Source organism: Taeniopygia guttata, chromosome 7 (genome assembly GCF_048771995.1).
Source record: "Taeniopygia guttata chromosome 7, bTaeGut7.mat, whole genome shotgun sequence".
Taxonomy (NCBI): Eukaryota; Metazoa; Chordata; class Aves; order Passeriformes; family Estrildidae; genus Taeniopygia; species Taeniopygia guttata.
Window position 1 is genome coordinate 19,810,242 of NC_133032.1, and position 20,674 is coordinate 19,830,915.

A 20,674-nucleotide genomic window follows, 5' to 3' on the forward strand; every position below is an offset into this window, starting at 1 on the left:
TGCTCTTTCTTTAAAGAAATTCAAAAATACCATCTCAAAACATGCACAAAAATGATGTGTACTTTCAGGGTCAAATTAAATACAAATACAAATACACTTTCTTTGTCCTTTTTGCTACGGTTCTTCTGGTTTTAGTTCAATATAAACCATTCAGAAAATTAGAGTGTGTTTACAAAAATGACTTGTGATAAGGGGAAATTTATCTTAGTAAGGCTGTATATGGGTAAAGCAGTGGGTGGGCTAGAGCGGTTTAGGAAAAACAAGTTTTTTCTTATTAAGCCAGTTTTTTATTTTATAGGGGAAATTTTCAAAGAAACTCCTTGAAAGGTTTTAACTATATAGCAAGATAATGAAAGAATATTGATTGACTACCACTAACCTTTTCCTTCCAAAGGCAAATTTGCCTTTAAACATGAAGTACATCATGTGCCTGGCTGCCAACACCAGTTTTAGAACTCCAGAGAACACAGGTAAATTTTGCTGCTTATGCTTACTAATTCAGCACCTTTTCATGAAAATGTTGTAAAAGACCTTTTTCAAAAGCTTATTTCTCCCAGGCTCTGTGGCTGCAGGTGAGCTCGCTGGGCGTGCAGGGCTGCTCCAGCAGTGTCTGGGATGTGAAGCCTGACCCCACGCAGGACGGCAGTGCCCTGCTCCCCATGCAGGGTGCCCACCAGCACTATGCCCCCAGTGGGTGACCGAGCCAGGGCTGCTGTCAGGTTGCTGTCCCCTCCACAAGCAGGAGACAGTGCTTAAGAAATGGCACTCGGCTCCCGCAATGAAAACGGCCTTTTGTCGGCACCTCCTTCCCACATATGGGGACTCGTTCGTCTTTTGCTGCGTTTTCAGTTGGTTCTGGTGGCTTAAGTACATCCTGAAGGAGATGATAAAGGCTTCAAACGCACCTAAGATTTTTAACTTCTGGTGTCCTTGCAGCACCCAGGCTGTGCCCGGGCAGAGGCTGATCTAATTTCACACCCCTGGAAGCCAGGCAGAAGGCTGTGCGCACCCAGTACACATCCTGTATCCTTCCCTTGTGCCTTCTCTCTCCTCCTCACTCCCGTTCCCCGAGGATAAAACCCCGCAAAATCCCTCTTGGCTGCTCTGTATTTTTTTTCGTTTGGAAACATCCTTTAGGGGCCCAGGCCATGGGCGGCCCTTCGAGCCTGCCCTCGGGCAGGGGCCGCGAGGGGCCGGCGCTGCGGCAGCGCCGGCGGGCCCGGCCCCGCATCCCTGCCCGGCATCCCTGCCCCGGGCCGGCGGCCCGGCCCCGGCGGGAGGCCCCGCTCTGCCGCCGGCCCCGCCGCCGTCACGTGGGCGCCGAGTTTTCTCATCCCGCAGCGGTATGAGGAAGTCAGAGCCGCCGCCGCCGCCCGCAGCCGGGGCGGGCGCAGCCTCCGCCGCCGCCTCGCCGCGCCGCGACATGTGAGTACCGCGGGCAGCCCGAGCCCTGCCCGCCCGCTGGCCGCGGACCGCGGCGGGCCGGGGCGGACACCTGCGGGGCCGGGGGACGGCGGGGGGCGGCGGTGACCGGGTCTGGGGGCGGGCCGGGCCGGGGGGGAGCGCGGGGAGGGGCGGCCGCGCTCCCGGGGGCTGCGCGGACGGCGGCCCCGCGCCCCGCGGCAGCCCCGCGGCACCCGGACAGCCGGACGGACGGCACATCTCCGCTCGCCCGGCAGGCTGGCTCCCTCCGGCACTCGCCTCCCGGCGTGAAGCGCCCGCCGGCGCCGCCGCCCCGATGGAGCAGCCCACGGCGGCGGAGGAGTGGCACGGGGCGACCCAGAAGAGGAAGGCCTGGGCCAAGAGCCGCGACTCCTGGCAGGCGTCGGAAGCGGAGGATTTCTCGGCAGCGGCGCTGGCCCGCGGCAAGGAGGAGGAGGAGGAGGAGGAGGAAGAAGAAGAGGAGGAGGAAGAGGAGGAGGAGGATGTCGGCGGCGGCGCGCTGCCGCTGGCCGCAGGAGCAGGTCAGTGCCGGGGGCGGCAGCCCGCGGGCCACCGGGACCCGCGCGGGGCGGCCTCGCTGTTACTGACTGTCGGCTTCTCTCCTGCTCTGCCCCTAAGGCTGCCACAGCGTTCCCAACGAGAAGATCGCGATATGGCTGAAGGACTGCAGGTGGGTGCTCCCGCCGGCGGGCGGCTGCGGCGGCGGGGCGGGCAGCCCGCGGCGCGGAGGGAGGGAGGGAGGGAGGCGGCCCCGGCGGGCAGGGCCCGGAGCGGAGCGGAGCGGGCACCGGCACCGGCGCGGCCGCTTCCCCGGCCGGGCTGCGCCGGCAGCAGAGCCCGCACGGCCGCAGGGGAGCTGCGTTCGGCACCGCCCCGCTCCGCCGCGGCTCATCAATGAGCCTGACGGCTCTCAGCCGCCGGGGCAGGAACTCAGCGGAGCGTCAGGAAGGCAGCGTTACTTTGGAAGCTGCAGTGGTTCTCACCGAGGGGCTCCAGCCTAAAGCTTCCACTGTTCCCTTGCCTGGTGCCGATTTCAAGAAATGGTGCTTCTGCGGCATGGCCTCTGTGCTTACGGGCCTTCAGGAGTGATGCCACAGTTTAGACTAACTTGATTTATCTGAGTCTCTTAATGTTTTCTATCCTTAACTTGAGGCATGGTATATATATTCTGCGTTTCTTCTTCTGTTGCAAAATAATCTTTGGTGTTTACAACAGGTATTGATGGAATTACTTTTTCTTTATCCTCAGTCACTTAAACGCACAAATGCTACATCAGTAGCAGCTGCTACTCCATTCAGTCCTAACAGCCCTTGGAGGCAGACTTGATGGGGAGAAACTAACAATTAGCTTTCCAGTACCTGACAATGACATTTCAAGACCTCTGCTATATGATATTTCTGGTTTCTTTCTCCTTTTAAGAACAGCTACGTTAAGGCAAGAATTTACCACTGAGATTAGTTGTGCCTTTGTGATCTCTTGATCCGGCAAGCAGCTGACTGATCTTACTCTGTAAAAGAAGTGTGGGTTGTCTTATAGCTACAGGATCCTCCATATAGTTTTCTTCAGCTCTTTACGGGCTGTGCCTTGGATAGGATGTTGGCAGCTACAGGCTTGAAATTGTACTGAAGTATAACGTTCTGACCTGACAGACCATTCTTCTAAAATGCTAGAAAGGGAGAAGATTTTTCTGACTTTACTTCATATCTGGTATCCTGTTGGTCTACTAAACAGTTTTCCTAAAATCAGTATTACAAATTCAGTGCTTTCTTATAAGTATTTTTTTAAGTGGGGAGGGAAAAAAAGTAAGAACTGGAGGGTAAAGAGGCCATTGGAGGTGATATTCTTCCGAATGCTGCACTGCCACTATGTCTAAATCTGCAGGATTTCTGTCTAGAACCTTCCCTGGCCCTGTAGTCCTTAACATTTCCGTACAGAATTTAAAGAATAGCACAAAGCTGCAAACTGACAACATGAACATCTAATAGGTGGCCAAAAATCTTGAGTAATAACACAAAGCTTGCAGTTTCATACCCCTGCTTTAGTAACTATCTGTTGTTAAAACTGGCACCACACATTTCTGTGGAATGTGTTTGCATCTCTGGCGGTTGATTCCCAAAATATGGGAATATTGTTTTACAAATAACAAATGAAGCACAAGTTAACTCTTTTCCTAATACAGAAACATAAATTTAGGTAATTCATGTCTGTGAGATCTGTTGCTCTCCTTCCACAGTAGCCTTTTAAAGTACAGCTATTTACTGTTGTCTTTTCAGAGGAATCTTGTGTTCTCCTCAGAAGGACTTTTAAAAGCAGATTTCCTAAACAATGCTATTGAGACAGGAGTTAGCCTCTGCTCTGTGGCGTGCAGGGTGCCAGCGTGTGCGGTTCATGCCTGGGAGATGCAATCCCAGCTGCCTGTGAAGGGCTGCACAGTTCCATATGTTTTAAACTGCAGAATAGTTTAATTTTTTTATGCCTAATGTACATGCAAACAGTTGCTATCATGTACAGTAAAGTGATAATTCAATTTGCAGTGTTATAAGTGATTGTATATATAGAATCCTTGGTAACAATGTACATAGGAAAAGAGCATTAACAGGGGACGGAATAGCCCTGCAGATACTACAATGTTTTGTTTAAAAATAACAATTGTGAAATTTACAATTTGTAAGTCGTTCCCTCTGAAATTTCTTACTTGTTTAATAACACTGGTTTTGCTGTCAAGCTTTGATGACTGAAAAGTGTGGGCATACACAAACAGCTTCTATTTCTGGTTCATGGTGCAACCTTATTCTTACAAGTTAAGAGTATTCTTAACTTGTATTCTAACATGTTACCATGTAGCTATTGCTACAAATGAAGATTCAGTTACTGAATACAATATCTTCTCTGTTACATGTTTTCTAAAAGTAGTCCTTCACATTTTCTGAGTTTCTGGGTGTGTTTGTGAAATCAGAAGAAAACTTGCACTTTTAAAATCTTATTTTCTGGTTTGAGTTGGCAGCAGCACAAAAAACCTTAATATCAACCCACTGCATAAATAGATCTACTTATAAGTTGTATTCCTTTGTTTGTTTCTAAAGGCATTAGTAGTGTTCTAATATGGATAAAAAGAATTACTAGCTGTCCTTTGATATTTATGTTAGTGGTTTGGGGCTTTTATTACTTGGCATCTCTGTTTCACATCTGCTTTAGAGGAGAGGAAAGTTCCTAATTTCCTATGTTATTTACCTTGATAGATACACATTTTGTTGTTTTGGGCTTCTTGTAAAGAAATAACTAGCAGCAAACCGTAAAAGCAAAAAAGCAAGTATTTATCATACTGTGATAAGAATTATGGAGGCATAAAAAATGTCAGATGTTACTCAAATTCTCTGGTTCATTCATGTTTTGGGAATTGAGTGCCTTTGAAAAAGACCTTTTTCTCTCTCCCCAGTACTTTGAAAAGCCATTCTGAAGTAATGAGAAAGCTCATAAAAGTTGAAGTACAAATGCTTGCATTATAGTGATAGATAAAAATAGGGTTTTTTTGTCAACTATTACAATGACGTGTACTGTTTTGATTGAATATAATTTAAACTGCCAGTAATACAGGGGATGTGGGAGGTATCTAGGAGCCATCTCCTGTAGATATGCAGGAAGTGAGTTCTTGAAATGCCTCAGAAAGAAGAGATTTTTTACTTCAAGTTTAAAATAAACATGGCTTCTGCCCAGATAAAGGTTTTAAAAGCTGAGGTTTAAACACTTCCACAGCACAGTGCAAACCCCTTTTCTTGTTCTGAGAGACCATCTGACCACAACTGGTGGCTGAAGAAACAGAGCTCTGGGATGAGAGGAAGCCTTGAGGCTGTGTGGGGCAGGGACACCCCATCCTGAGGGCACAGCAAGGGGAAGGGTCCCCAACCCTAACATTCCCCAGTGCACAGGGCTGCTCTGAGACAGAGCCATGGGCCTTGCTGGTGGAAAACAGCCTGGTGCAGAAAGGCAGAGCTATCCGTGCTGTTGTCCACAAGGATTTTTGTGTGGTACTTCTCTATTGTTTAAACTCATGTTTTGTCTAGTCCTTAAGAGCAAGTTTTTCAAAGGCAGGGGGTGTATGGCAGCTGTGTGCACCTGTGCAGGTTGAGCAGAAAGGGGTGGTTGACAAGGATGCTGTTCTGGTAGCTGCTAATGTGCTGTTATGGTGACAGACTTAATTTCGAAAGGAAAATGCCAGCTTTGATGGATGCTTTTACTGCTTTCTGCCAGCCGCTGCATGCAGCACTGACCTTGGCTGTCAAAGTCAATGCCAGCAAGTTTCTACATCAAAAACATAGAGCCATGGGAGCAGCCACCAGGGAAGGAGAAGGTTTGGAGTGCACCCGTCAGATCGTCAGATCCAGGGAGTAAACACTGAGGATAGTTATTATCTGAGAACATAGGCTTCTTGTAGGCTGACAGGTTTAGACAATATAGCCTAAGTTTTTTAGACTCTGACTGGACAGACATGCAGAAATGCAGGAGATGTGAGCCTTGGCAGTGTGTCCTGTCACCTGGAATGTGCTTATGCACCTAAATGCTCTGGCTGTTTGCCTTGGAGTCCCACCACGGTGGGGCTTGGCTTTGCCTTGCTTTACAGAACGTGTGTTGAAGTGAGCTTGCTCCGTATCAGCTGGCTGCATCTGGAGAGAGTGAGCTCTGTTCAGAGGGGAAAGAAAAATAAGGTTGTGAAGTGTAAGGTCTGTTAGAAAGCAGATGCAAACTTTCCTTGCTTAATTTGGCTATGGCACCAAAATAAATACTGTATCAGAGCACTGTTTCTTTCAGGTCTTCAGGCAGGTTTATGTGTTTGCTAATTAAAAATCCAAATGAAACATACATAATGTAAGTGCATAAATCATCTGCTTTTCCCTTCTTTATGAGTATTATATTTATGAATTTGTTTTGAGCTTTGAAAGTTAATGCTGTGCTACTTAGAAGTGACAAGACACTGGTTAAACATGTCTGAGAGACAAGATGTGGAAACATCTAGTTAGTGTCAACAAATACAGTGTGAACCCAGAGTGGGATTGGACCTGTCATTTGTGAGGCTTCTGCTGCTCCTTTCAAGCACCATGATGTTCAGCAAATCCCCTGCCCTTCAGGCAACAGCTTTTGGAGGGATCATCCAAAAAAGAACTAGTGTGAACAGCCTGTAAAAAATCAGAACTGGCAAGTGACAGCTAACATAGCTGTCAAGACTTTTTTATCTTGGTTCTTCCTGATCATCAAATATAACTGTTCACCCCTCTCTCCAAGAAGTTTTAAATGTGTAGAAAAATGGCAGTTTTTACTGCCTAAATGAGCTTGAATTAATCCATTCAAAAAATCATGCTTGTTATTTCTGGGTGTTTTGCTGAGAAGTCCCTGATTTTCCTCAGCAGGGGCTGCTGCCCCTGAAGGTGTTTGAGCTTTGCAGTTATTACGTTGTGTTGTTTTTCTCTGCAAGGTGTATTTATTTAGAGGGCTGGGGATTGTTTAGGAAGTTATTGCCAGTCGTCAGATGTTTGTGCTTTCTGGGGGCGGAGGGAGGGAAGGAGGGAGGGAGGGACAACTGCTGCTATCACAAGCTTGTTACATGCTGTAAGGAAGGACATGAAGCAGCAAGTTTTTTAAGTAGTGTTAATCTCTTCTGTGGTTTCAGAACGCCTCTGGGAGCCTCCCTGGATGAGCAAAGCAATCCTCTATTGAAGGGTAAGGAAGGACTTTACCTACTGAAATCTCTTTTGCTGGAATCTGTGTTTTCAAGGACATTCATGTGAGACCTGGTAGCAAACCAAAGCTGGGTCAGTGTTGCAAAGTTATTCTCAAAGCGGAGCAATTGTGTCTGAGAAACTGGAGAAGGGGGAAAAGAACCTGAATAATAATGGAGATCTTAGTAAGCTCTAAAAAACTCCCAGATGTGTGAAACAGAGAGAAGATTTTGTCTCCAAACTGGAGAGCATTAGGCAGTCTCTGCCTCTAATAACTGTGGTTGCCACACCTGAAAATTTTACTATCCGAGCAGGTCTGAATAGTAAAGTTCAAAGTACAGTGGGAATGTGCAGATAGTGACAGGGTGAAGAAGAATTACTTTCTGTGCCTGGAGTCTTCACTTCAGCTCCTAATCTGGTACAGGAAGGTATACTTAAGGTGGACTTAGACTCTGGATTCTCCTGGTAAGATGTCTGGAGGATAGATAACGCAGCAGCCGAAGGCACAGATGTGCTGAATGGTACCTCCAGGTTCCCACTTGAAGTTAGTTTGCTCACCCATTGACTTGGAGGTGTTTCTGAGTGCAAAACCAAAGCAGTGTTGTAGTTGTTCCCTTTCAAAATCATTTTGCTGTGTTCTGAAATGTAACTTCTTGCTTCTTAATGCATTTTAACTGCATGAGTAATGCAGGGATTGTAAATAAAGTCTAGTTATTTCTTGTATCAAATGAAAGGTCTTACGAATATCTTTAGATAAGCAGCTGGAAGGAAAACATTGGAGCATTGTAGTTGTTGAACTGCTAACTGTATGTTTTCAGGCATGGTGGTGAGAAATGGAGGAAGTTTTGAAGATGACTTATCCCTGGGAGCCGAAGGTGGGTGTGGCAGATTATGACTCTTTTTCTAGCCAAAAAAATTATACTCAGTCATCTGATTTTTATTTTGAAGGACAGCATTGGGTAGAAAATCAGGATGAAGCACACAAAAAATGCAGGAAGATTTGCTTTTTGAAGTTATTTAGGTTATGGCTAGAGTTAAACACTCTGGGTCTCTGACCCAAAGGTCAGAGGCAGCCTTGAATTTGCTTCTGCCCTCTCATTTTAATGCCCATGATGACAGGACAGCCTGGAGCACTTACCAAGGCTGTGAGAAAATGATTTCTCCTACTTGCTCTTCTTGTCCATGGGTTACTCTTGTCAGCCAGGCATGCCCCACTTCCACTGAATCCCTTGGGAGTGGCATGTGTGAGCTTCTGAAAGGAGGAATGAAATTCTATCAGCCAAGAGGCAAGTCTGTTAAGTGCTTTTAAAAGTGAAAAGCACCAAAGCTGAGTAAGTATTTTGATCAACCACAATATAGACTCTTCTGTTGCTATCTGCTTGCCTTTTCTTTCTCTTCCCTTTTTTAAGGGGAAGGAGATGTGGCTGTTCCCCATGGACTTTGTAAAAAAGACTTCTAGTCTTGATGTTGATCATAGATCAGAGGTGTCTGTAAAGCAGCTAGCAAAAGCACTGTGGATTCTGTTCTAACAGCAGTATCTTGTAAAATAGCAGAAAAAATCTCATAAACCAGGTCCTGGAGTTATCTGTAGGACGGGTCATAAGACATTATTTACTTTCAGTGTTAAAAAAAAAAAAAAGGTAAAACTCCCTGTTTAGCTTTTATTGTTTTTGAATCACAGCTTTTGCTAAGTGCCAGAACTGGTGTAGTAGAAAGCCCTTTTCTTCCACATTGGTCTTGCCAATATATAAGAGTGTCAGAGTAGTGGGATAAGGCCTGGAGGAAAGAAATATCTTTACTTTTTAAAGATTAAGACTTCTAGGGAGAAGAGTTTATCTGGTAATGATCTTGATCTGCTAATGATGAAAAAGCAATAAATGAGTCTTCTATTGTAGTAGATGAAATAGGATTAAATTTTCCTATTGACAGTCTTTTCCACTTGTTAGATTGCCTGCAGTACAAAGATTTCATAGGAAAAATTTCTGTGTAATGATAATCCAAGGGTCTGAGAATATGACCAAGAACACAAGAATTAGTGGATTTCAGTACATCATGTCATTTTTTCTTTTCAATTTTTCTCCTTATAGTTTCCAAGGACTTCTGGTTTGTATGGGTCTTTAGCATGATTTAGCTTGTCCAGATGAAAAGATCCCAGTACTAGAATTGCTGGTTGATTTTTCTGGCTAACGACGCGGATGTTCCTGCTGGGCTTTGCTTCCCATCCTAGAACAAGGGGACAACAGAGCTGCTTGGAGCAGGGCTGCGTGCCCTGCCAGACAGACAGCCCCTTTGAGGCTGGGATGAATGGCCTGCCCTTGTGCAGCCGGGACTGCCCGAGGCCAGATGCAAGCCAGAGCCCTGTGTGAATGCTACAGAGGGCATTGGGCAGGGACCTGTAACCCCGGCCCACTGCTGAGCTGGTAAAACCCATGGTTCAGCTGTTCATCTTAGTCACTGGATAATCCTTACAGAGAGGCTTACCTTCATGTTATTATAGGCAGGAATGTTGAAGAAATGTGGGATCTGTGTTTTGCCTACATTTCTTTGTGATGCCTCTGAAACCAAGAGAGAGGTTGAGAGGCTTCCACGTTTTACTCACAGTTGCTGACTTTACCCTCCTGGCACAGCGGGTCGAGATGCAGGCTTCTCCTGGCAGTGTGTGACATCACTCTTTTCATAGCTGATTCTGAGGGCTGCTATAACAGACACGTGCTCCTTGCCTGTCTCCTGGGCCAAGTTGTTAATGCTGAGTTGTTTCTTTGGGGAGCCCATAATTAAAGTCTGAAGTTCAGTTCTGAAAGAATAATGCTGCCTGGAACATTCCCATGTGATCCAGCTGTGGAAAGTGCTGGCTTCCCTGTCAGCCTGGTGACCAGGTGTTTGGTACCTGGCAGACAGCCTCCCTCCTGAGGCTATCACCTCTGAGCCCTATCAGCTGTGCCTCCTGCCCTATCAATGTCTGCTGGCCCCATCAGCAGCAAGGGCTTCACTGAGCTCTGGTCCATGTATTGCACAGCTCAGGCAGCCACTTTGCTGATGAAAAGATGAACAAATAGTCTTAGCACCTGGCTGTAGGGCCAACTGCCTTTCTTATATTCTTTACTTTCTCAACTGGAGCAATCTTTGTATGCCTGCTTGTCCTCCTCCCCTTCCCACCCAAGAACAGCCCTGCAGCTGGTAATCTTGTCTTTAGTTGCAAAGCAATAAATGGTTTATATAACAATTACCAGCTGATCGCAATTTAAATTTCAAGTAATAAGATTAATGACAGTATGTAAACATGTGTCCATATGAGACTTAATTTTAAACAGAGCTTTAATAAACTAGATAATTTTTATATCAGCCATATACTAGAAACCCTTGACAATCGCATTTATAGGGAAGAAATAAAATCTGGTTTATGCAGGACTGTTGGTAAATGTGCTCACTGTCTGCTTCTTCATACTGATTGTGAGAAGTGTAGTTCTGAAGAGGTCTGGTTATAACTACTTCTTCTTTCTCTGCAGCTAATCATCTACGGAATGATACCCAAGCAGAAACATGGTAAGAATTGTTTTTTTTATGTTTGTTTACTTCAGAGGAATATTTATAGTGAAGGGCAGGGGAGAGAAATGGGTAGTGGAAGTCATGGGGGCTTCCACAGAGCTAAAGCTCTTCTGCTCGTGTCTGTTTAACATGAGAATGAACGAAGTGATCCAGATAACACAGAGTCATTAGGAAGTGCAGAAAAAAAATTTAAGATTGTATATTCTTTCAGCAGACCTGATATAGATTTTGGAGTAGCAGGAGGAAAACAGAGAAATGGCAAATCTTAGCAATGTAGCATGATTAACCTTCTTTGCCTCACCGATTACTCACTGTTTCAGAAATTTCAAGGGAAAATTAGTTTTGCTTGTCACAGCAGATGTCTTTTGGGAGCAGGGAAAGAAGACTTTCAGATAGGAGAGATCGTTAAAGCTTCTAAATAAAATGTGCTGAAACTAAAACCCCACTGAGACTTCAGTGAATGCTGCACAACCCCTGTGGAAAGCATCCTCTCTATTCCTCCTGAGTTGGGCTCCATAAATAAATATACACTCTTAGGTGACTCCTCTGCCACCTTTGGTTTCTTGGTGGCTGTTCAGGGGGTGGAACAATTTTTTCCTCAGAGAGATTAACAGGAAAAGTATGTTTGAACTCAGGATACCACCTAATGCTCTGGCAGTTTCTCCAGATGCAGAGGAGAAGTAGTTTGGGATTGGGAAAGAGACTGGCCAGCAGTGTGGACTGGAGCTTGTCTTGCTTCACTTCTCCGTGCCCGGAGCCTCTTCAGCTCAGGTGGCACTGGGGTGAGCAGGGTATCCAAGGCATGGAGAGGGTGGCCGTGCATGGGGAGGTCCTGCTGGAGGAGGCAGCGGCCCAGGGGAGGCAGGAAAAGGCAGGGCAAGGACAGCTCACCCGAGGCTGGGCTTCCTTACTGGAGGAGGGTGGGAACAGGGAGGGTGGGGCAGCAAGGGCAGATCAGGGGTTGTTTTCTCAGCTCGCATTTGCGTTCCAAGTCATACCGTCTATGTACATTTTTACTGAGGTGGCCCAGGGTTTGCTTTCGTTTCTGTATTTCAATAAATGACATGGATAATATAAACCAGATAACAGTGAAGGAGAAAAGAGAAATTGGACAGTGCTGGTGGGTTAGCTCTCCAGTGAGACAGAGAATCAAGTCCGTGAACAAAAGAGGTTTATCGCAGGGGTCCTCTCTGTTTGTGCTGACAGCGATGGTGTACTGGCAAAGGACAGGAGGCTGCAGTTCCATCAGAAGGGGAGAAGTATGAACTCTACCGGCTCGGGAAAAAGCAGCACGACTGTTTCAAGGTAAAACTATGCTTAAAAGGTCTGTTTCTCAGTTAAATGAATTTGGCTTGTTTTTTGTGCATTGCTGCATTTAGTAGCTGAGAAGGGAATTTTAATTTGGTTGCTTGGAAAAATTCTGTTTGTCTTTTGTTGTGGTTTTCAGTAAATGCTAACAAATGGACCTAAACATTATAAATACCTGAACTTTTAATGGCATTTTAAAATCTGAGCTCTGCAGAATAGGACTGATTTTTGAAATTTTGGGATTGGATCTGTGAGATGTCTGGGCTAATGGCTCTCATGATGGGAATGAAAACTTTAGATGAAGAGATCTCCACAATTATTTCCAAAACTAGTCTAAGCTGTAGGAGTCAAAAGTTCAATAAACCAAAGTGAGTTAGCAGTTCGATACAAGGGACTGGATCTTACATGTAGATGGTTAACATCTTTCATTTATGTAGTGTTTCTGAATTACTGGAGCTTTATGAGGAAGATCCTGAAGAAGTGCTCTACAACCTTGGGTTTGGAAGAGATGAACCAGATATTGCTTCAAAAATTCCAGCGAGATTTTTTAATTCATCATCATTTGCCAGAGGGATAGATATCAAAGTGTTTTTGAATGCCCAAATACAGCGCATGGAAGTGGAAAATCCAAGTTTTGCTTTAACAAGTAAGTATGTTTTTGAAGTACAGTTTGTTTATGAGTTTATTAACTATGTAAACAACCCCAAAAGAGGTGTGTATCTAATATTCTGGCAAAACTCTGTTACAGCCTAAAGGCAACATTCCATTCAGAATTCATAATAAAAATCTTGCTTGGTCTTAAATAGGCAAGAGGTGACCACCAGGGTGGTACTCCTTGGGATGAGTGGAAGGGTTTGTAGTGGGGGAAGAAAATAAAAGGCATCCTGTAAGGTATGCTGCCTTCTGGTTTGTATCATGCTCATCTTTTCTTCTGTTGCAGCTTTAGAGCGCAGAAAAAAATAGCAATGTCCCTCTGTTTCTGGTGTTCTTCAGTCCCTGGGTGGGATTTTTTTTCCTGGGTGGCAGTGACCTATTTTTGTCATTGTTGAAATCTGGGGCAGTATTTCTATGGACTTGGACAAGAGCTTTGTTGGATCAGTAATGAGTGCTGCTTAAATGAGGGCATAGTTGTCCTTTTCTAGTTTTAGCTGGAGAGAGCAATATGAGTAACACTTCTTTTCTAGCATTTTGTAAATAAACTTGCATTCACGCACATATGCCACTGATTTAATTCAGGAGAACTTTGCATGCAATTCTTGCATATTTAGTAAAGATTCTTTTTTTCCATAGTAAGTTATCACTTTCATGTTGCAGGCCTAGGATGTGTTCATTCAGCCTTAGAGGCCCCGGATAAAAGTAGGAGGAGGTTTGTGGGGTTGGGCAGAGATTATGATCAAAATTCCCTCTTCAGATATGCCTTGTGTTTCGTTCCTGTGCAGGTCGTTTTCGTCAGATTGAAGTGCTTACTACTGTGGCCAATGCTTTTTCTTCTTTGTATTCTCAAGTCTCTGGGACTCCTTTGCAGAAAATTGGTAGTATGAATTCAGTGTCTTCCAGCAAAGAGGCATCCAGCCCTCCCCCTCTGAATCGCAGCAACACAGCTAGTCGGTTAATGAAGACCTTGTCAAAACTCAATCAGCAAGCTGATGGCAGCAGCTCCGCAAGTCCTTCGCCTGTTGAAAAAGGGAAAACTCCAGCTGAAGTAGGGAGTGAGGAAAATGATGTTAAAAATGAATCTAAATTGCCAAAATATCCGAAAAAGAAAGACTGTCCCTTGTTCTTGGCCACTGTAAAGGAGGAGATAGCCAGCAGTCAGACAAAGGCTGCAAACGCAGAGGGACCTGCGCACCTCCCTGCTGCACAGGAGGGTTCTGTGCCCCCAGCAGATGGACAGGATGGCAGGCTGGCCGGTGCCCAGGATAGACCGTGCGAAGAACCCGGTCTTTTGGACTCGCCAGGGCTCAGCAGCAGTTCCAGTACCTCCGACAGCAGTGTCCTAACACAGAGACTGTCCACAGCATCGCCAGGTAGAGACCCCTGCACTCCCCTCGCAAACCCGTCCATAACGAACCTCATGCTGCAGCAGAAGGACTCCTTTGAGATGGAAGAGGTGGGTAAAGATACTTGACTTTCTTCATGCATACAGTTTACATAGCTCCCTGTCTGCCAGCACAGGAATGTTCCTTCCTGTGCCGTTGACAGTGTTTTCTCCAGGAATACTTTAAATTCTCTGTGTTGTGCTTTCTCAGCAGTTGCAGGTTACTCTAATTGATCCTCTTAATGAAGTAACTTGGTGCTGCTGCTGCTGTTGTTCCTAAGTCAGTGGGAAACTTCTCATTTTTTTTTAAAATCAAATTCAGAGGGAATTGCTATCACTGGCATAACTCCTGGGAAGTTTTCCCTGTGTAAGGAAATCTAGGTTAGAGTTTGTATGCAACAAAACCTTGGGCGTTAAGTTTTCACTTTACTTAAATTGTTAACTAGAAATCATAACTTTTGTTGCCTAGAAGAAAAATCAGTGTATTCATTGATGTTGATTAAAGATAAATTTGTGAATAAGGCCAGAGTTTTGTTGCAGTGAAACAGGGGAGGGGCTTTCATGGAGGGTGAGGTGCTCATCTTGTGCAACTTTCGGTTTTGATAAGGATCTACTCTAAGTTGATTTATTTGTTCTCTGGAAATTAACACACCAAAGGTTGCTGTGACATGACTTTTGGCAATGGCTTAATTACAAAGTCTGTGCTAGATGTCTTTTAACATCTTCGTATATGCAGATTTCCATTTTCATATTGATAATTATCCCAAAGGAATTTTAATTCCCAGGTTCCCGTAGGTGATTTGTTTACTAGGCTAGTAAACATCTAGCCCACAGATTCAAGAATGCAATTTTTGTGTAGAGTTGCAGGTCACATTATAAGAACTGTCTCAATATTCTTAAATGAGTAGATGCTTTTGTGGACACATTTCAATGTGACTGTTAAAAGTTCAGCAGTTAAGTTTTTCATCTATGTGAAATAGATACATAAAATGACGGATATTGTGATTTCATTGGTGAAATGAAGAAAGCAAGTGAATAGAAAAGCCAGAATTTTACAGTGGATGATGAAGTGATGGTTTAGAAGATACTGTGTCTCGTGTCATATTGTCATGACAAGCTCTTCTAGATCAACTAATGTTGTAGCTGAAGGCAGTCATTAAGCAAAAAAAAAAAGGTAATCAAGCTTCTTGTGGGTTCCTAGCACTGGTTTATTCCAGTGTGTCCTACTCACATGTTGTGTGGCCATCTACTGAACCAGAACAAAGGACTAGTCCAGTTAAGAGGGGAAAAAGAAACTCAGTGTATTTTGATTTACTTCTTTTTCCTGGCTTAGTTTTCAGCCAGATAATTTTCTTGGTACAGCTTGTTGTGTAGCTACAAAAATGTTTGCATTGGCACAATTGCATGGGACTGAGCAGCAATGCATTTTGCTGTATATTTCAGAGGAGAAATCTATTTTTTGTACCCTTGAGCAAAACTGAAACAATTAATGTATTTTATATACATTTATATACATGTGTGTATTCAGAGTAAGTTGGCTGTAAAGACTCGCTGAATTCTGTGTAATTGTCATGTGTTTGCGAAGTTTTGGTTGCACACTTTGTGCAGTGATGCCAGGCATAAACACAGCTGTTTTGGCAAGACAGCATATGATGTGTGATGGAATTGTGGTGAATTTTTTGTTCATGCAATATAGTATATACTTATCAACTGCCTACAGATCCCTGGGAGGGAGGGATTCAGTTTTGCTGAAGACATTTTAGAACAATTCCTGGCAGCGTGATTTTATTTTTGTGAGTCTCTAAGCAGGGTGCAATGAACAATGAACTGTATTAGAAACAGTGACAGTAACTCCTCCCCCGTTTTCCTAGCTTGGCTTGGAGTGCATTCTTATGCATAAGAAAGATGACAGATATATCAAGGAAGTTCTTTCCAAGGCTTACGAATGCCTTGGAGGTTTGTGTGCCCTTCGGAAGTCTGTGGCTGTGAAGATAGCTAGTGTGGGAGTGAGTCAGGACAGGATTTCCCCCAAACACCCACTCCTGAGGGGGCCAATGACAGTCCTGAAGGTCACTCACCAGCGTGAATATTGGCTGGAGGGATGGGGAAGGAGCTTCTGTGTGCTCCAGGAGCTGCACTGTGCTGTGGACACGGTTGGAATGCTGTCTCCCAGCCAAGGACAAGAGGTGGATGGTATTTAAATGAGAAGAAGCTTAGATTTCGGAAGGTTGCAAATTTAGCCATCAGAAACTGGGAGGTTTGAGAGAATCAAGACACATTTCCTGGAAGGCCAGTTTTATTAAAGTGTCTGTAAGATTACTTGCTGTTCCTTGTTAAAAAAACCACAAACTAAATTTTTCCTAAACTTAAATGGTGAGCGCCTTCTATGCTCCCCTGCACGTGCATGAAATAAGGATTTACCCCTTTGGTACAGCCTTCAACTCCTAAAAGAACGGAAGCCACTTGGTTTATCATGCAAAAGTAATGCTGCTCACTTACTAATGGTAAAAAGTTCAGGCAAAGTACTCCTCAAAACCTTTGTAACTAAGAAAATGAACCCTTGTGGCTGCTATACACATGGGATCAATGCAAATATAGCCTCTTCTTTAGCCAAATACTAATTTTGGCTTATCAGTATCTTGATTTTTACATTTTTAAGTTGATAAAAATTGAGATAAATTCATTGCATGGTAATTTGGAAAGTGGGCTGGGCTGGGAGCCTATTAGAGGGGGATAGTTGGAGGGGGGGTTGTGCATGTAGACTTGCGTGTATCCATTAGGATTTTTTTGGGATCACATGCAAAAAGAGAACATTTTCTAAGTTTTGAACCAAACAAAGGCCTCACTGTTGAGATTTTAGATATATTCTTTTCATTGTTTGAACATTTGCCTGAGAACTGTTTTCTTGATAAGAATGTTTCTCAAAGTAATTGAGTGAAAGGATTCATTTTTATGTAGTTTTAAAATTCCCAGTTGAAATGTGCATGGAGCTGAATACATTATTTTGCTTTTCTGTACTGGAAGACACAAGAATTATTTCTATGAATAGCAGCTTGGTGAAGTCTGGAGTAGGGTCTGGGTCCTTCTGCTGGAGGACTGGTGACTTGTAGGAGATAGTTGGTAGGGCAGCAGATGACAATCCATGTGTGCTGACCTCTCGATACATTTTTCTAAATGTATTGTTCTTTATATTCAAATGAAGGGCCAAGAATTCTGACTGGAAAAAGACAGTAGTGTAAAGGTGGTCAGAGGTGTTGTCACACAGTAATTTTAGTGTTTTGTCAGAGAGGAACTCAGAGCTCTGTGTTGGATGTGATTTCCAGGTCTTTTGCGTGCAGTGGGTAACCAGAGGGGAGGTCTGTGCTCTGCATGGGAGCTGCTGCCCAAGGATCACTGTTCTACTCCCAGAGCATTGCTGAATGCCTGGTGAAAGTTTGTTCAAGGAGATCACAATTTGTTCCTTCAACCAGTACAGGCTGTTCAATTGGAGGAAAAAGTCACCAGAACCTCCTCCTGCATGTGCAGTGTTTATAGCTTAGGTATTCTTAAGCAAAGGAATATATTCCGTTGGCCTGACAAAATATTCGTCTCCTCTTCCTGATAGATCCAGAGTACAGAGGGGGATCTACCTCACGTTTCAGCTGCACATCAGCTAGCAGTGACCAAGTCAAGGAAAGGTGAGTAGACTGCAACTTCTGTGAGGATAGCAGACTGTTGAGTGTCCTTTCATCTCTGAAAGGCTGATTCGTATATTTTAAGCTTCTAAAGTTGTTTTTTTTTTTCTCTAGAAATAAAAAATATCTGGGTTTCTTTTTTAGCTAAATCACAAAACATTGCTACAAAGTGGCAACCAAATTACAGGCAAGACAACAGCCCTATAACCTCACTGTCTGTTTTCACTTTTGTATAATTGATGATAGTTCAGATGGCCCGAAATGTTGACTCAGATTGTGTGGGATTTTTTTTCCTTAGTAGATCCTGTAATTTAAGATGCCAATTTAGACTGAAATTACATTGTTTTAAACCTAAATTGCATGATACATGCAGTTTTTTCCTATGCACTACTGCTCTGTCTGCAGGCTGCCTGCACAGAAAACTAGTGTCTCTACGCCCACGTGGAAACTGTAGTCCCTCACATGGAGAACGCTGTTCACTGGCTGTTGTGGTTCATTTAGTTTGTGCTTTCATCTCAAATTCTTATTTGTGTGTTTTATGGCTTGGGAGGGGGATAAAGCTGATTTTTAAGTTTCTTTTGTGATTGTTACTTTGCCCAGTGTGAACAAGTGAAGTCCATTCTCTAGCTGATACATGTAATGAAAGAGGAACTAGGGCTTGTTGCACTTAGGGAGATGCTTAGATGTATGCAATTTCTTGGTGAAACATGAATAGCATCTCTAGATACTTAAGAGAGGAAGAAAAACCTGTCTGAAGAAACAGAAATCATCTTATTTGCATTTGCACAAATGAATTGGCACTCATGTGAACTGTCAGCTGAATTGCATTAACGTGGTTGAGCGTGCCTTGGACTAAGTGTTGGAGGGTAGCACCTGGTTATTGGTGATAGCTTGTGCTACTTGTTCATCAGTGTTCTGCACTACACAGCCTGGTGCTCACTAAGCTTCCTCTGCTGCAAACTTAGGCCACTAAGGATTGCCAGAAAGTGAATCTCTAACTGTTCCCACTACTTCCTCCTTACACGCTTCCTTCCTTCCTCCACCTGCTTTACATGACTGCAGAAAAGAGGTGCAGTCTTCATAGGGTAAGCCTCCTGTTTGCCTGGCCTCTCCAGTTTCAGGGAGAGCTTTTCAGAGAAAACTAAGTTAAGGAGCCAGGGAGGAGGAAGAAAATTTTTTTTTTATCTTTTCCGCTCCCAGTAGTGATTTTGTCTCCTTCCACCACACAACAAAGAAAAGTGAGATGGTTCTGTGTGTACTTGCTGAAAGGTACCAACAGTTGCAATGGGACTTCAGTCTGACAGAAGCAGGCCAAGCTGGGTCATGTTTCCCATGCACTGTCTCCACCTATTTCTGAATAAACTTTGCACAGATTGGTGGTGATACTTTATTATCAGGCAGGCATTGCCTAGAGTTTTCTGTGACTTATCTGACAAGGGTATCAATGCCTGCACATTTGCTAAAAGTTAGTCTGAGACCAGCATTTTATTTCACCTGGAAGATGCAAAAAATTTAGGACTTTGTTCTGTGTGGATTTCAGTCAAGTTGCCAAGAGGGAGAACATTTGATGGAGAACTTATCCAAAATGTAAAAAGAACTGTAGCCAACTTTTGTTTTTGCAAGTTGTCCAACACGAGAAAACATAGAGGCCTGCTTTCTCAGAGAGTGGATGTTCACCAAGTTAGAAGGCATCCAAAGTTAGTGGTCACTTTTAAAAATGCTGGCCATTGTGTCTGAATGTGAAATGCCACTCTTACTATCAATTTCATGAGGTAGGATTGGCATGAAATTCAATCCCAGGTTCTCTGTTGCAATGTGATTTCAGTTGACAATCCTTATACAAACCCACCTTTTTCAGTGGCTTTGTCTCTATGGTACATAAGCACACATAAACGAAAGATTTGTTCCAGATGAATTGTGGTGGTATTCTTTGTCAGTTAGTAGGGTTGGTGTTCTTTGGTACAGATTATTATAAACCTTGCAGTGTAATTTTACATCTATACTGAGGGCTGTGTATGCTTTCTCTGCAATTTACAACAGTTTGCAAGGCATGTTAAGAGGGCATTTAATAAGAAGTGAAGTATTCAAATTAAAAAAAAGATTCCCTTTCCTACTGAAATAGTCTGGTTGACTGTTGACTTATGGTTGACAACACAGTCTACTGTTGCTTAGACTCACAATTAAAGCATATTTCTTATCTCAGTTGTTTTAGGAACATAAGAATGAAAAGCTGCAGCTAGTTTACAAACATACAGCACTGCTAAATGTCCGCTATAAAAAAGTGTACTGCAAAGTTATCTGGTAGAAAGGTTTGTTAGTGCAAAACCAAAATTCTTACTGACATAAGAATACATAGAGCATACATACATACATACAGCAGCACCTTCCATTCCAAAAAATGCCCCAAAAGCAAGACAAATACAGGCATAATGCCTAGAGGAAAGAGTATTCTCAAGACACTGCAATTTGTGAATGTCTGGTTGTTGGCATCAACATGGCTCTGTGAAATTTTGGGTAGGCACAGACCTGTCTCTTTCAAGGCATCCTACGCTGATAGTCAAAAGCAATTATTGGCTTTGCAAATTTAATCCTTGAAAGGGAAAAAAGTACATCATCAGCACTTCCTGTCCTTAATATATTATTGTATTTATAGCTTTCTGTGGGTGCAGCTCCACAGGAGACTGGAGATGGGGGGGTGAGAAGAAAACATCTGGAACAGATTTAGTATTTGTGGGAGTCTCTGTTTATCTGTCCAGATGCAAGGAGATCCCCAGGGACTCAAGAGTTTTTGCAGCAGGGCTCCCTATTGGGCTGGTTTTGTCAGTGCTGGGGTGCATGGTGTGATCAGTATGCAAAGAAGGGACAGCTGATATTAAATCCCATAATGAAATACCTCATAGTTAAGTTGGGAATATTGATTTAATGATTATCTTACAAATGACAAAGTGCATTAG

General features: G+C 43.8%; 1 protein-coding gene across 1 annotated transcript in view; it reads left to right on the forward strand.

Moving 5' to 3' along the window:
- Positions 1–1,288: 1,288 nt before the first annotated feature.
- The window catches only part of ITPRID2 (ITPR interacting domain containing 2), a 40,028-nt gene continuing 20,642 nt past the window's right edge, over positions 1,289–20,674 (forward strand). The window contains exons 1-10 of the mRNA XM_041717339.2: positions 1,289–1,425; positions 1,680–1,964; positions 2,062–2,113; positions 7,106–7,155; positions 7,973–8,029; positions 10,661–10,697; positions 11,907–12,005; positions 12,446–12,654; positions 13,448–14,118; positions 17,651–17,723. Of these exons, the coding sequence (XP_041573273.1) occupies positions 1,739–1,964; positions 2,062–2,113; positions 7,106–7,155; positions 7,973–8,029; positions 10,661–10,697; positions 11,907–12,005; positions 12,446–12,654; positions 13,448–14,118; positions 17,651–17,723 (1,474 nt within the window). The 5' untranslated portion in view covers positions 1,289–1,425; positions 1,680–1,738. The remainder of the gene's footprint in view (positions 1,426–1,679; positions 1,965–2,061; positions 2,114–7,105; positions 7,156–7,972; positions 8,030–10,660; positions 10,698–11,906; positions 12,006–12,445; positions 12,655–13,447; positions 14,119–17,650; positions 17,724–20,674) is intronic.